The sequence below is a fragment of the Malaclemys terrapin genome, chromosome 3 (genome assembly GCF_027887155.1).
Source record: "Malaclemys terrapin pileata isolate rMalTer1 chromosome 3, rMalTer1.hap1, whole genome shotgun sequence".
NCBI lineage: Eukaryota > Metazoa > Chordata > Testudines > Emydidae > Malaclemys > Malaclemys terrapin.
In genome coordinates, this window is record NC_071507.1 from 127,027,630 (window position 1) to 127,044,481 (window position 16,852).

General features: G+C 45.0%; 1 protein-coding gene across 1 annotated transcript in view; it reads left to right on the forward strand.

Moving 5' to 3' along the window:
• The first annotated feature begins 1,704 nt into the window (after positions 1–1,704).
• SEC63 (SEC63 homolog, protein translocation regulator) overlaps positions 1,705–16,852 on the forward strand; it is a 121,384-nt gene continuing 106,236 nt past the window's right edge. The window contains exon 1 of the mRNA XM_054022238.1: positions 1,705–1,968. Within this exon, the coding sequence (XP_053878213.1) occupies positions 1,845–1,968 (124 nt within the window). The 5' untranslated portion in view covers positions 1,705–1,844. The remainder of the gene's footprint in view (positions 1,969–16,852) is intronic.

The window sequence follows — 16,852 nt, forward strand, 5'->3', positions numbered from 1 at the left end:
CGTGGATGCAACCATAGTCTCCAGTTTCTGAGGCAGAGAGTTGCCATCTTCTCTGGGAGTGATCTAGTCTCAATCCCTATGGAAATACTCAAAGACTATTCTGGCAAATGGAAACTAGGGACACAAGGATGGGGGCACTCCAGTCACAAATTGCTACCATTGTGAAATCTCTTTTTAAAATTTAGACAGAAATAAAGAGAGGTATTTTTGCAGTTTGGAAAAGCATTCTCCAGAGTTAAGCCACAGGGCTATTATATATAAAATTCTGAATGAAAATATTATTTAAAGATATAATTATTATTTATTTAAAAAATACCTCACTACTTTCTGCAAAGGGCATAGGTAGGGCCCTACCAAATTCAGGTCCATTTTGGTCAATTTCACAGTCATAGGATTTTAAAAATCATATTTTCAGCTATTTAAAACTGATATGTCATGGTATTGTAATTCTAAGGGTCATGACCCAAAAAGGAGTTGTTGGGGGTGTGTGTCACAAGGTTATTTTAGCAGGGGTTGAGGCACTGCTACCCTTACTTCTGTGCTGCTGCTGGCAGCAGCATTGCCTTCAGAGCTGGGCAGCTGGAAAGCAGCAGCTGCTTACCGGGAGCCTAGCTCTGAAGGCAGAGCTGCCACCAGCAGCAGAGAAGAAAAGATGGCATGGTATGGTATTGCCACCCTTACTTCTGCACTGCTGGCTGCAGAGCTGGGCCCTAAGTCAGCAGCTGCCACGCCCTGGCTCTGAAGGCAGCGCAGAAGTAAGGATGGCATGGTATGGTATTGCCACCTTTACTTCTGTGCTGCTGTTGGCCGAGCGCTGCCTTCAGCACTGGGCACCTGGCCAACAGCAGCTGCTTTCTGGCCACCCAGCTCTGAAGGCAGCGCAGAAGTGAGGGTGGCAATACCTCAACGCCTCTACAAATTCCTTTTGGGTCAGGTCCCCCAATTGTAGTGAAATCTGTATAGTGTAGGGTAAAAGCACACAAAAGACCACATTTCACAGGGGGAAACCAGATTTCACAGTCCGTGATGTGTTTTCCATGGCCCTGAAATTTGGTAGGGCCCTAGGCATAGGGAAATAATGGGCTTTTGACAGAGGGCACCTTATGGCTCCATTCTCACTGGAGAGGAGACACATTTTTAACAAAGGGAAAAGTTACTGAGTTTGATTCTAGAAATCATGCGAAATACCCCCCCCCAAACGAAACACTGCGACCCATCCCGGGGACGGAAGGCGGCTGGTGGGCGGGGGGGGGGGGCAGAAGAGCAGCCAGTGCAGGGCAAGGTAAGATCTTCTCCTGACTCACTACCTGCGGCTGCAGAGCCGCTTGCTGGTCAGTCACAGTGGCCCGGCCTGGGCCAGAACCTCAAAGCTGGCCCATGGCGAGCCTAGCCAGACACAGCCCCGTGCACTGGGGCTCAGCCCAACACAGGCCACCAGCGGCTGCAGGCCCAAACACAGACTCCGCTCTGGGCCCGGCCAGAGACAGACCCGCCCCCACACCTGGCCTCAGCCAAACAACAACGCGCCTTTCGGGTCCCAGCTACAAGTGCACGCCTCACGCGCACGCGCACGCTTCCTTCGCTCCCTGCGGGCTCAGGGATCCAGTCACAGACACGTCCCCTCCCCCAACCCGCCCCCTGTCAGCGGGCGGGGGGAATGGATGAGCCAATCCAGGCGCAGCGTGTGACGTCACAACTGCTATGGTGGCTGCATAGTGACACGTCTTACTGGGGGGCTTGCGGGGCGGCCTTCATTCTCGCCAGATCCCGGATGCTGGCTGGGCCCGCGTGAGCGAGCGCGGTGTGCCCCGGCGGCGTGGGGAGGGCGGAGTGGATGAGCGGCCATGGCGGGGCAGCAGTTCCAGTACGATGACAGCGGCAACACCTTCTTCTACTTCCTCACCAGCTTCGTGGGGCTCATCGTCATCCCCGCCACCTACTACCTGTGGCCCCGGGACCAGCACGCCGGTGAGCCGCCCCCCGCCGGGCCTGGCCGTGGGCCTCTGCCCGCCGCTCTGCCCGGGCTGGGGGAAGGATCCCACGTGCCCTCCGCCCCCGCTGCCTGGGGTCGAATCGGGGGGGGCTTGAGCGGACCTTTCCCGGGGCGGGGCGGTGGTGAGCGAGTCTGGGCGAGCGTGAAGCCCCTTCCCCTCTGGGCAGACCCCAGTTCTCCCCTGCCCGTGGCCCGTCCCTGCCTTGCCGTGTTGGAGGGAGGCTCGGGGCGGCCTCGTGCCCCTGAGCCGAAGCGTCGGGGGCTGCTGAGCCCTTGTCAGAGGCTTTCCCTGAAAACCGTTAGTGGCCGGAGTCGCTTGGGTGTCATGTAAAGAAGCAAACTCCAGCGCTTCAAACCGTCTGTCCGAGAACTCCGGCTCTGCGCTGCTCAGCTACCGCGCGCGGTTGCGGAATCCTTCTTCCGCGGCTTTCCCGGAGCCTTTCCGGGCTGCTGACCTGACTTTGTAACGCAAAATACGCGTGGGGAATGGGGGGCGAGGTGCAGCAAGGAGACAGCCCTCTCCTGCTGCTCTTACACCTCATGGAGCAAAAAGGGCACACGCACAGGTTGTGTTTTTCCCCCCCTCTTTGCAGGTGACCTTTAAATGTCCCAGGTAGATAGGGCTTCTCTGCATCCTGTGGGAGTTTGCTCTTCCACAGCCTGATAGATGTGTGTGTTTCTCTTGGGTCCCTTGGTTTCATTCTGTTTTTATACAGCTATTCTCCTGTTGTTCTCTATCCTTAGCAGAAGAGAGTTGTTCAGGATTTTGCATTCTGACAGTATGAGCTGCACAAAAATAGGGTGTTTTGACTGTGAGATAAGGAAATTGGAATGAGAGAAACAGTATTGAATTTTTCTAGCCCTTTGTACAGTTACTGTTTATAAGATGAGATGTAATTGGTAATATTCATATAATACAAATAGGTGACATTACTAGTCTTTTATAATGAGTGTTTGTCTTGTAGCAGGAAAATTGGGGATTTACTGTATCTGTTTAGTGTTTGAAATAAATTAAAGCCATATTTTTTAACAGTATTTTAAATTATTTCTTTTGTTCTTTGTTTCCAATTAAAGGGAAGCCTCACTGATTAAAGGAATACTGAACAATACTGAGCAGTGTAGCTGAGGTGGCACAGGCTTCAGCATGGAGTAGCAACGAGAGTGCAAGTCCTCTAGGGAGCCTGGGTACATACTCTGGTTGCTAGCCTGTGCTGAAGCCCACCATGTCTACATTGCCATTGTTACCCATGCTAGCTAGATTAAAGTTAATACGGGTATGCTACCTGTGTACTATAGTCACACCTTCATTCGCATCGTAGACATACCCTAACTCTACTAGCCAGAGGTAAACAAGAAAGATAAAGGTGGGAGGATTTGCAAGCTCGGCTCTATGAGCTAAGATGTGAAAAAATTATCTAAGTTATATCTGTCTTGGTGACAAGCCAAGGGCCTTTACCAGCCTCAGTTGTTAAGGAGGATGCTGTCTGTAGAACCCATTTAAAGGATTCATCTTTTGTCTTTGGCTAGTAAGTGTTGTACAGTTTAGACATTCTATTTATCTCTACTGTATTCATCCCCAAGCCTCAGCTGTGGGTTTTATTTGATTAGATCCAGTACCTGGGTCTCTTCTTATTTTTTTTTCTCCAAACAACAGTTGCATGAAACTGACATGATTGTTGGTGAGTTTCACAGTTACTCTTCAGAACAATGTGGGCAGCTGCCATACTGTCACTCTTACTAATGTTACTCTGCTGCAGCTTGGCAAAGCTATATAAGCATCTGCAGAAGCACTGGAAATGTCTGCTGACTCAGAAAGATAGCATTGCACAGCCATCATGGCTAGGAACTGACTCTTTCTCAAAATGAGAGCTTCAGTTCTTCAGAAATCAATGCCTTAAGCTTCCCACTGGTGAGTGAATTTCTCAGGCCCTGGTCAGTTGGACAGTCCAACTTGGACTGTAGACTGGATCTACACAAGAATCGTCAAACATGGTTGAGTGTCAAGCACTGCTTCTCACTGATTTTACCTTATCTGGCATTGTGGTGAGAGCCTGCTGCTTTCAACATTTTTTTTTTTTTTTTGACAAAACAATATTGTGAGTAATTGATTGCACATTGTTAAAACAGGTGGTAAACTCAGTTGACCATTCTCTACACTAACAGGACAACAGCACTCCATACTGGTTATTTAGAGGGGGAGGGAATGGAGGAGTGGTGTTTGGTAATGTCCAAGTGCAGTTGAAAATTCCTGTGTGTAGATATGGTCCCAGTCTGTGTAAGTGACTTGATAGTGATTAAGTAATGGACTCCAAATTACATCATAGTTTGTATTCTACATGACCCCAAAAGTTGTTGTGGCTATGGAGAAAGACAGTTGGATTCTGTACAAATAGTAGTCCACCAACTTTTAATGCAGGTTTTTTTTTTTTTTTTTTTGCTTCACTGTATACTTTCAGTTGTTAAGGGTTTGTGCTTGTTTAAAGTTAGTGCGCGGAGTGCACCAATTCTGCCACGTTTCTAGTGCATTCATCCGAATGTCAAAAAGACTAGTGTTCCTCATAGCTTTGTGTGTCTGAATGTTTGCATGTGACCATTTGAATTGGTGTCAGCTACGTGTAATCTGTAAACTATAATAATGTTGGACTTTAAATTATCATGTAGACTTCATTTTAAAACCACATGATGGTGAAAAGTGCTGATTGCTTAACCTTGGCTTTTCACTCTTAAAACCAGAGTGACAATCATTTTAGTTTTCAGTAAAATGTGCAGAAGGCTGAGCTAAGGAGTATGCTTTAAGAAAATAAAGTAAAAACTGATTTTCACTGCAGTCTATCACAGAGTCTCTTATGAGCACCTAGACTTGAACATCTGTATCAGCATCTATGTCCTCTCTGTAGAGGAATATTTTCCATAAACGTAGGGTCTTCTCGTAAATGTTTGAAGAATGAGATGAAAATACATAATCCTTTTTGTTACAATGTGATACGAGAGTAGAATGACATAGAGCCCAAACCATTGTTGTTGTTCTGCCTAACCATTTAGAAAAATGTTTAAAACAATGTGAATAGAGTGCAAGTGGTTAAAATTTGCTATGAAATAGTGTTTCTGCAATTTCGAATGAGAGCAGTCTAAAAATATTTGAAAGGCCACTCAGAGTATTATTGGCATGAAAGTGACTTGTCCCTCTCTTAAACACAGGATAAAGTGATAATTTGAGATGCTTTTATTTCATAGATTTATAAACCTAAATGAGGAGGATGCATCCTGACCCCAACATCAAATGTTTACTACCTCTATGCCTTGAGGTGTGCACAGGAACCAGTAGATATACAAGAATGGAATTAATACAATATCTCATCAGCTTCCTGTTTATGTTAAATCTTGCTTTATTTAAAGATTTTAGTTCTTATGGCTTTATAGATGCCAATACCGAGAGTGAGCCGGGGAGACCTCGTGCACCCACAGACCCCCCCTGCTGGACTCTATCCCCTGAGCCCTGAACCCACCAAACCTAAATGAATCCCACCACGTGAGGGTCACCCCATCCCCATTACCCAGCCTGCTTACTTATACCCATGACTGTCTCTACTTCCTGTATGGGTGATAGACCCTCACCGCTTATTGACTGTTTCCTGATCCCGCCCACCGGTTACCCACCCCTCATTGGGGACATTGCAGTCTGTATATACTATGTGTGCTGCCCAACCCCAAAACACCAACATACCCCTATACTCTGTATGTTACCCCCAATGACCAATAACTGACTCTTCAAATTTTCTGTATTGTTTATTTTTTTAAATATTCTCTAATAAAATTTATCCCTGTGATGGTTAGACTATTCCAATCTCTGACCTCACCGAGAGCAAGTGTGGGTTTCCAAGACATTTTGGAAAAAGCCCTATGAAGTACAATTATAACCAAACCGGGGAAGGCAGTTATTTCTGTTTATATTACTTTCATTGGTCTGGTAGTCTCAGCTAAAATGATAGGACAGTGTATCAGAAAACATAACTAAACATGCAGGTAACTGGTTTGAAGGAATGATACTATAAAAGAGGAACTCTTCTTGCTTCTCCACATCTCTCTCAGTGCTTATTGTGATGTTCCCAAGGCTGTTTTAAAGGGTAAACTACTTGGTTTTGTATTGTAATTTGCTGCCTTTTGTTATATCTAACAAAAAAGATGCATTTGTCCAACATACCGGGTTACCTATTCTTGGGCATCCAGCAAGAATACTGTGGCAGAAATTACTTTTAAGATTGTTGTGAAAAAGGTCAACAAGAAAATAAATTACTCCAAGTGTAGTGGTAATGGTCTCAAAAGTGATCTGTAAAATAAGGAGGTAATTACAAATTTGAGTGTGGTGCAACTCCAGAAAACCATCTATCTTTTTAAAGGCAAGAATAAAGATAGAACCAAAGAGTTTGAAGGGATAGATAAATATCCCTCGAAGTCCATTGATGATATTGGATTTGTTCTCAAACAGTTTGGTTGCAGGGTTAGATAGGAGTTAAGTCTCAAAATCCAGGAAGGAGATGAAGAGCAAGAGGTGGATAAGCCTACAATGCTGACGTGTTTCTTACTGAAGTGATGTAAGACTGACAGTGCTCACCTAGTTATCAAAGTGAAACACAACATGATTATATAGACTGCCTACCTGTTCTCTAACAGATGTTTGTATGCTCTTGTTCGTGATATTGCAGCCTGCTATCAATGCAATTTTAAACTTGGTTAGAGTGCTGTAAGCACACATACCTAAGGTTGCGAGTCTGTCACGGAGGTCACAAAAGTCACAGATTCTGTGACTTTCTGAGACCTCTGTGACTTCTGCAGCTGCAGCAACTGGTGTGGCTGATCCCAAGACCGCCTGAGCAGTTGGTCCTGAGGGCTTCCAGAGCATCAGGGGTCCCGTGGGCAGCCCCAAAGCAGTGGTCCCAGGGACCACCTTGGAGGTCTTTGGAGCAGGGGTCCTGGGGGGCCTTGGAGTAGCAGGCGGCTGGGGGGCAGTCAGCTCCTGCTGTTGGAGCAGGGGCCAGCTGTCAGTCCCTGCTCCCACCCACTCCCCGCCCTCCCAAGCAGCAGGGCCCCAGGAGCAGCTAAGATTTAGTCAGGGGTATTTATAGTAAAAGTCATCGACAGGTCACGGGCTGTGAATTTTTGTTTATTGTCTGTGACCTGTCCATGACATACTAAAAATACTCATGACTAAATCTTAGCCTTATTTTTGTGATGTGCTATGTGGAAAGAATAAGGTGTCTGTTCTGAAGCTTATAGGCTAACTTGGACAAAACAATACATAGGACAACAGTTCAAGCGCCTGGAAATATTGTACCCTCTCCAGTGGGGAGATGAATGTAAGCAGAAGAGAGATTTGAAGGAGGAGAAAACATAGTACACGAGAGAAGGGAGTCTGTCAATCATAGGGGATATCTGTTGCTAATCAGAGTGGAAGAACTGAAGTTGATCTGTAATGACTGAAGAGGGATAATTGCTTATTTCTTTTCCAGTTAAAAATCAATATAAATGTACTTACATAAAATGGATAATGAATGGACAACTTTGTCATAGAATTCCTTGCAATGTATTTTAGATGCATCCACGTGCGAACAGTTTAGAGACGTATGTGCACTCACTTATTTTTTATGAATTTGTTCCTCAGTCAAATGTAGTTACAAAGTTTTCCTCAAGAGCCACTGTGAATTGAATCACTAGTGAAACCAACATTTATAGATATTTTTAGGTTATGAAATATTTATTAAACCTTTCATAATGCTGTTACATGCATGGGGAAAAAAAATAAACCCAACCATCTCTTTTGTGATCCAGCTCTACGTTTGAGTTGGGACATAGTCCATTTCTTCTGGTTGTGATACTGCAGAATGGTGGATTTTGGGGCATTTCAGTGCTGTGTAGCTAGGGGAGCATAAAAAGACAATAGATTCTTCTCAGGGTGGCCTCTAAATATTCCCAGTTGTTTGTTGCACCACCTTGTGTTGCTGAGGTTACCAACCTAGTGGAAAGCAGCACCCTCCTCTGACAATACCTCCATAAGTGCCATCTCTTGACACCAGACATTAGGAGCTGAGGTTATAAAAGTGCACAGAAAGCCCCACTCCTTTGGCTTCTTCCATTGGTCCCAGCCCAAAAATTGAAATATGTAGAGGTTCTTTGAGTGTTGTTAGGTTACTTACCAGTAACTTTCTTTATATGGCCCTTTTTTTTTTTTTTTTTTTCCTGTAGGTCTCAAAGTACTAGTGAAATAGATGAGTATTATCCCCTTCTTAGTGATGTGGAACTGAGGCACAAAGGTTAAAACCTTGTTCAATGCCATACTGTAAATCAGTGGTGGAGAATAAAACTTGGATCTAATTCCTCGGTCTGTGCCCTATCCACTGGACCATGTTGCTTCCAGGATGAAAGAATTCATCCTTATTTTACCACCCTCATTTATGTGTCTCTGTGCATAAGTGTTCAATGGGGGCAAACAGAAGCAGAAAATGGGGACACCTGATATCAGGAATTCAGGAAACTTAGATTTTACAAGTTTTTTACATATTTGTTCTTAATCCACTGGTGAAAAATGGCTCATAGTTCAGGGGCTACCAATATCAAAACATTTAAATAAAACTGACAGGTTTCAGAGTGGTAGCCGTGTTAGTCTGTATCAGCAAAAAGAACGAGGAGTACTTGTGGCACCTTTACAACTACAATACCTACCTGCTGAAGTGAAGAAACCGATTGACCGAGCCAGACGAGTACCCAGAAGTCACCTACTCCAGGACAGGCCCAACAAAGAAAGTAACAGAACACCACTAGCCGTCACCTTCAGCCCCCAACTAAAACCTCTCTAGTGCATCATCAAGGATCTACAACCTATCGTGAAGGACAATCCCTCAATCTCACAGATCTTGTGAGACAGGCCAGTCCTTGCAACAGACAGCCCCCCAACCTGAAGCGAATACTCACCAGCAACCACACAACAAAAACACTAACCCAGGAACCTATCCTTGCAACAAAGCCCGTTGTCAACTCTGTCCACATATCTATTCAAGGGACACCATCATAGAACCTAATCACATCAGCCACACTATCAGAGGCTCGTTCACCTGCACATCTACCAATGTGATATATGCCATCATGTGCCAGCAATGGCCCTCTGCCATGTACATTGGGCAAACCAGACAGTCTCTATGCAAAAGAATAAATGGACACAAATCAGACGTCAAGAATTATAACATTCAAAAACCAGTCGGAGAACACTTCAGCCTCCCTGGTCACTCGATTTACAGATCTCAAAGTCACAAAAAAAACTTAAAAAACAGACTCCAACGAGAAACTGCAGAATTGGAATTAATTTGCAAACTGGACACAATTAAATTAGGCTTTATTAAAGACTGGGAGTGGATGGGTCATTACGCAAAGTAAAAACTATTTCCCCATGCTAATCCCCCCCCCCCACTGTTACTCAAACCTTCTTATCAACTGTTTGAAATTGGCCATCCTGATTATCACTACAAATTTTTTTTATCCTGCTGATAATAGCTCACCTTAATTGATTACTCTCGTTATAGTTAGTATGGCAATACCTATTTTTTCATGTTCTCTGTTTATATATAATCTTCCTACTGTATTTTCCACTGCGTGCATCCGATGAAGTGAGTTTTAGCCCACGAAAGCTTATGCTCAAATAAATGTGTTAGTCTCTAAGGTGCCACAAGTTCTTTTTAAATAAAACTGTTAGTTCTCATTAGAAAAGGTGTATACATTGCTCGGTGTTCATGTGGAAAACCTGCATTAAATTCCCTGATCTGATCTTGTTGCTCCCATTGGAGAAGAGCTGCAGAGAAAACATACTCTGTGTCCAGCGGTTCTCACAACAAAAACTTTGGTGGCCTCAGAGTGCGGCCACCAACTCTTGCTGGTGGCTTCTCTGACACTTTTTCCTAAAATACTTAATTAACTTTAGGAAAAACAAATAAATATGCACATATACATGTCCAAATCAGTGTTGTTTATGTAGGGTTCTTTGCACGATCAATAATAAAAATAATGTACAGTTGTCTGTATTCTTTACTGGACCCAAACCGAATAGAAACACAAGGTGCTTTGCATGTTCTTGTTTTTGTTGATTTTTGGGGGTGGGAGGTGTTGCTTTTTTAAAATGGCTTACTAGCTAGTAACTCTGTTTCTGTGAAAAGTGATATTTGTGTGTGTTAATATCACTTTTCACTGTCTCCTTGCTAGCAAGGAGGCAGTGAAAAGTGATATTTGTAACAGACTTACTCAGCCGTGGTAAACCAGAGGACAGATTAAGCCCTGGATGGGGAGGTGGGTAGGGAGGCAGCAGGGGCCAAGGGAAGCAGCAGTGGCCAGAGGCAATGTGGTGGTGAACCCGGGGCCAGAGCCCAAAGCCCCACAGCCTTAGGATGGAGACTGCTGCTGTGTGGCTGGAGGTCAGAGCTCGCACCCCAGACCTGAAGCCAGAAGCCTGAACCCCACTGCCCCTGGGAAGGGGGGGGACTCACACTGGCTGCCTGCTCCTCTGGTGGATCCATTGCTCCCCACCATCTCCCTGTCCTCAATCACCACTGAGGAGGCTGTGGCCACAAGAAAAGTCCATGGTGGCTGCATTTGAGAATGCTGGTTTAGGAAGTGCTTTATGTTGCTCAGAACTGAGCAGGTGAGCCAGTCTGATGTACATAATGTTTCTGTGGTTATGTTTACACTACAGCCTCTGGTTTTAAAATCCCAGGCATGGCACTCACACAAAAAGAGGAGCATGCATGAGCACTGCATCAGGAAAGCATGAATGGGAGCACTGACTGCTTCTGTGTATGTGCATTAGTGTCTTTCTGCAGACAAATCCTGACCCTGGTGCAGTCCAGTGGCACTCCTAGCAACCTGATTACTTGGAGGGGCTCTGGGGCACAGGATGAGGGGAAGGATAGGGCTGCTTTCTGCTACAGTTGTACTTCACCTTTCTTGTCCCACCCCCTTTCAAGGAGGTTGGCCTATGCCACTGCTGTTTCCTTACAAAGGGTTGTGGGGTGGAGGGGTCACTTACCTTTGCTTTCCTGGCACGTAGCCTCTTCTGCTTTCCCCATGTCCTGCAAAAGAGCTTAAAGCAGCCAGGTTCTATCTGAGCCTGTAGTAGGTTCTGAATGGTGAAGATGAAGGGGACCCATTCGCTGCCTCATGAATTACTTCCAGGCACCCTTGAAGTATGCAGCGTTGAAAGGGGGCTGTGCCAGTCCTCCTCCCCAAGTTGTGTAAGAGTCTGGGGAAAGAGACGCTTACCTGTCCCCAAACTCCGATTGGCTTTGTTGCTCTTCCTGTTAACCACCTTCTTTTCAAGGCCTGGAGAAAAATGTGTTGGTATGCTTCCTCAGGGCATTGCACAAGCAGTAAGATTCTAGTGCACCAGACAGAAAAATGGACTAGATGTGACATGCTGTCAAAGGCACAAAGCAAACTGAAAACTAGAGATTTTTTTTATTTCAGGTGTTGTAATGTTTGCTATTTGTAAAAGTAGGTTAAAATATGACTTTTTTAGAACACGTTTTAAGTTTCTGTAGAAGAAATCTACGTTCAAGAGTAGGGTTAAAATTCTTTTCTCGGTGTGGGTTGGCAGAGGCTAATGTCAAATGAAGGAGATGCATAGTGTGTAGAGGAGCAAGATGGCTTATTGCATTATGATCATAGAATCATAGAATATCAGAGTTGGAAGGGACCTCAAGAGGTCATCTAGTCCAACCCCCTGCTCAAAGCAGGACCAATTCCCAGCTAAATCATCCCAGCCAGGGCTTTGTCAAGCCGGGCCTTAAAAACCTCCAAGGAAGGAGACTCCACCACCTCCCTAGGTAACGCATTCCAGTGTTTCACCACCCTCCTAGTGAAATAGTTTTTCCTGATATCCAACCTGGACCTCCCCCACTGCAACTTGAGACCATTGCTCCTTGTTCTGTCATCTGCCACCACTGAGAACAGCCGAGCTCCATCCTCTTTGGAACCCCCCTTCAGGTAGTTGAAGGCTGCTATCAAATCCCCCCTCATTCTTCTCTTCTGGAGACTAAACAATCCCAGTTCTCTCAGCCTCTCCTCATAAGTCATGTGCTCCAGACCCCTAATCATTTTTGTTGCCCTCCGCTGGACTCTTTCCAATTTTTCCACATCCTTCTTGTAGTGTGGGGACCAAAACTGGACACAGTATTCCAGATGAGGCCTCACCAATGTCGAATAAAGGGGAACGATCACGTTCCTCGATCTGCTGGCAATGCCCCTACTTATACAGCCCAAAATGCCGTTAGCCTTCTTGGCAACAAGAGCACACTGTTGACTCATATCCAGCTTCATATCCACTGTGACCCCTAGGTCCTTTTCAGCAGAACTGCTACCTAGCCATTCGGTCCCTAGTCTGTAGCAGTGCATGGGATTCTTCCGTCCTAAGTGCAGGACTCTGCACTTGTCCTTGTTGAACCTCATCAGGTTTTTTTCTGCCCAATCCTCTAATTTGTCTAGGTCCCTCTGTATCCGATCCCTACCCTCTAGTGTATCTACCACGCCTCCTAGTTTAGTGTCATCTGCAAACTTGCTGAGAGTGCAGTCCACACCATCCTCCAGATCATTAATAAAGATATTAAACAAAACCGGCCCCAGGACCGACCCTTGGGGCACTCCACTTGAAACCGGCTGCCAACTAGACATGGAGCCATTGATCACTACCCGTTGAGCCCGATGATCTAGCCAGCTTTCTATCCACCTTACAGTCCATTCATCCAGCCCATACTTCTTTAACTTGGTGGCAAGAATACTGTGGGAGACAGTATCAAAAGCTTTGCTAAAGTCAAGAAATAACACATCCACTGCTTTCCCCTCATCCACAGAGCCAGTTATCTCATCATAGAAGGCAATTAGGTTAGTCAGGCACGACTTCCCCTTCGTGAATCCATGCTGACTGTTCCTGATCACTTTCCTCTCCTCTAAATGTTTCATAATTGATTCCTTGAGGACCTGCTCCATGATTTTTCCAGGGACTGAGGTGAGGCTGACTGGCCTGTAGTTCCCCGGATCCTCCTTCTTCCCTTTTTTAAAGATGGGCACTACATTAGCCTTTTTCCAGTCATCTGGGACCTCCCCCGATCGCCATGAGTTTTCAAAAATAATGGCTAATGGCTCTGCAATCTCACCCGCCAACTCCTTTAGCACCCTCGGATGCAGCGCATCCGGCCCCATGGACTTGTGCACGTCCAGTTTTTCTAAATAGTCCCGAACCACTTCTTTCTCCACAGAGGGTTGGTCACCTGATGACAACCCCACTGACCTATATTAGAAGCTGTTTCAATATCAGCCACTTGTCACTATCTCTTGATGGAAGGTAGAAACTTCTGAGCACAATGCAGCGATCAGATCCTCAGAAAGGGGTCTGCAAGCATAACTTCCATTGTAAATTTCAAGAAATCTGTGCTTCATGAATTTCACTGAAGCAACTTAAAATGGTATTGCTCCATTAATAGCGGCTTTTAAGATAAAGTATAACTCATGCAGCTATCACAAATAAGGGTTCAGTTAGGGTCAGTGCTAATACAGTTAAAACTGAGGCTTATGGTGGAATTTAAAAATGAATGATTTGGAGGGATAAAGGGAGAGTTCTAGACAGATGGGGGAGGGGGGGGGTCATGTAGCTGAAAATTACCATTCTTCCCACCTCTTCTTCCAAAAACTGACTCCTCATGCTAAGAGTGCTAAGAGTTGCACAAAATTAGCACTTTTAATGAGTGTCTACAACTTTTCCTTCCTTCAGAGGCTTTAAAGCTTAACTTTTAAATTTGCTTGCTGAAAAGGGTTTCTCTTTATTCTTACATGTATATTAGGAGTAGTTTTTTGAAGGTAGGGTGATATTTACGTTCCTGCTAAAACACAAAAGGATTTGTGTGCCTACGCCACCACTTAAGCATTTATTCATTTGAAGATTGGTGCTAAGGAAGAGTGCTGTAATTAAATTATCTCCTTTATTTAAAACTTCCTTTGCACAGAAAATTACTCATCACAGGGGTTTATAATCTAATAAACAAATATCTGATGGGAGTGAGAATTCAATCTTAAAATAAAAAAAATACTGAGTTTGGTTCAAATATTCAAAACTAGATGAAGTAATTAGTAGGGTGGAAGAAGAGATATTTAAACTTAAGTATATGATGTGGCATTTTGACATGATCATGACCAATAAGAACTCCTCTTGCATATAATGAAGAATTTGAAGGAGGCATAAATGTGCTGTCCAGAGAGGCAGCATAGTCTAGTGGATTAAACTCAGTCAGGAACTGATGCATTCAGACTTGTGCATGCTCTGGCTGAGTCCACATGGGGGGGACTCAATGACCTGTATTGTATTGGACCCAACCTTTGAATCCCATATACTTCCAAGCGAACGAGGTTTGAGCAGCGTCCAGACATTCTCCAGTCCTGGCCACCCAGGCACACTGTCAGGATGCAGATTCCCTGTCTGGCATCCCTCATTTGGCTGCGGAACCCATCATTAACATGGGGCCCTGAGATTAGTGTTGATACTCTTAGGCCTCTCCAGTAGCTAATGCATGCTCTCCCAGAGTCCACCCCTGCAGACATTCTGGGTTATAGTGCAGTCTTTTGGGGACTGTGTGACAATTTTAAAGCAAGGAACAACTTTAAAGGAAGGAACCTGTGGGTTTCTGGGCATAGAGGATTATTAACAGTTAATGGTTCTATCAGAAGTCAATGCTGTTTGTTTGTATTTATGAATTACTGTAGTGCCTAGGGGCCCTAGACAGGGATCAGGAGGACCCTGTTGGGCCAGGCACTTTTCAAACACAGAACACCAACAGAGTAGAACTATTCAATGTTGATTCAGTGTTCCTTGATGACCTTGTCATGTCTTTCCAACATAGTACACCTCTACCCCGATATAACGCTGTCCTTGGGAGCCAAAAAATCTTATAGGTGAAACTGTGTTGTATCGAACTTGCTTTGATCCACTGGAGTGCGCAGCCCTCCCACCCCCCACCCCCGAGCACTGCTTTACTGCGTTCTATCCGAATTCGTGTTCTATCGGGTTGCGTTATATCGGGGAAGAGGTGTACCTTGCTACATGTACGTTTACTACTACCAGATTATGATTTAATTCACTATCAGTGTTATAAGTACAAATAGCATAAAACCAAATGGAATTCATGACTGGACACCTCATATTTCCCAAACTGTCACACAGGTCACTTACTTTGTTTCCCTATAGGAAAATAGGTATTCTCCCCAACTTCTCAGGTGCATTGTGAGAATTAATACTAAGTATTACTAAAAAAATGATATAATGAGATAATTTAATCCTTTATGTAATTCAGAGTAATGAAACAGCTCATCCACTGTTTGCAGGGTGGGAATCCCGATTGAATCTTTAGTATTAACTTTGTAGGAAAATGATATACTTAGGTCTGTCAGTTTGCTATTTTGAGAGATCTAACATGTCAATATATACTACTCTATTCAGTGGAAAAAACTGTTCATGCAGAATTAAGGTTGCTTGGTGGTATGTTATCCCCTTGCAGAACATTGAAATGAATAAAACTCACTTATGAAAACCAGGAAATGCATGGTTAAGATTGCCCAGGCAACCTTAACACTGCCATATTTCAGTAATGCCTCAGTACGCCGAGCCCGAGCCCGACAGCTTCAACCCTGGGGGTCAGGGCTCAGGTTACAGGCCCCCCCAACTTGGGCTGAAGCCCTTGGGCTTTGGCCTTTCCGCCTGGGAAAGCAGGGCTTGGGCAGTCTCCGACTTTGGCCCCCCCTTCTGGGGTCATATAGTAATTTTTGTTGGCAGAAGGGGTTGCGGCGCAATGAAGTTTGAGAACCCTTGGTGTAGACACTACTTACGCCAAAGGGAGGGGTTTTCCTGTTGGTGTAGGTAATCCACCTCCTTGAGAGGTGGTAGCTAGGTTGATGGAATAATTGTTCCATCTACCTAGCTCTGTTTATGCTGGGTGGGGTGGGGTGGGTGAGACTGACTTAACTAAGGGCTTGTCTACACTTACATTTTATAGTGCTTTAACTTGCTGGCTCAGGGGGGTGAAAAATCACCCCCCTGAGTGCAGCAAGTCTGAGTGCTTTAAAACGCTATTGTAGACCGGCTCTGAGCGCTGGGAGCCAATCCCCTCGTGGAGGTGGATTACCAGGAGCGCAGGGAGAGCTCTCTCCAGCGCTCGCGCGACCACACTTGTACTTCAAAGCGCTGCCGCATGAGCGTTTCCGCAGCAGCACTTTGAAGTTTCTAGTGTAGACATACCCTAAGTCACTCAGGCATGTGAATTTTTCACACCCCTGAATGTAGTGAAGCTGATTTAATATTTTAGTGCAGACCAGGCCTAAACAAGCACATTTATTCATAAGGAGAAAACAACCTACACTTATGCTAATAAGCTTAGCAGAAATCACGCCTTTCCTCTCCCCAGCTCCAGGAGGGCTCTGGTAGGAGTCAGGCCTTCAGAACCCCACAAAGGGCTTTTTCTGTGGCTACAAGTTCATAACCGCTTTAGCTCAGAACAAGCACACCCATGCATAGTTTAGTTTTTCTTCTATGCAGTTTGGGCCTTTGATCTTCAGGTTCTGAGAACAAGTAATCAATAAACAATGGTCCCTTCCTCTGGGTGTAGCTTCAAAAGGAGGAGTTTTGCATAACTGGAGGTGGGAATTTGCATTCAGCTCCCTCTAGAGATTCCCCAGGTAAATACTTGATACTATTTGTCCCAAATATCTATTCTCTCCTGGCACGTTGTTCAATACAGTCCTTTGAAGTTCATAATGCTTCCAGGGTTCACATCCCGTCTCCCT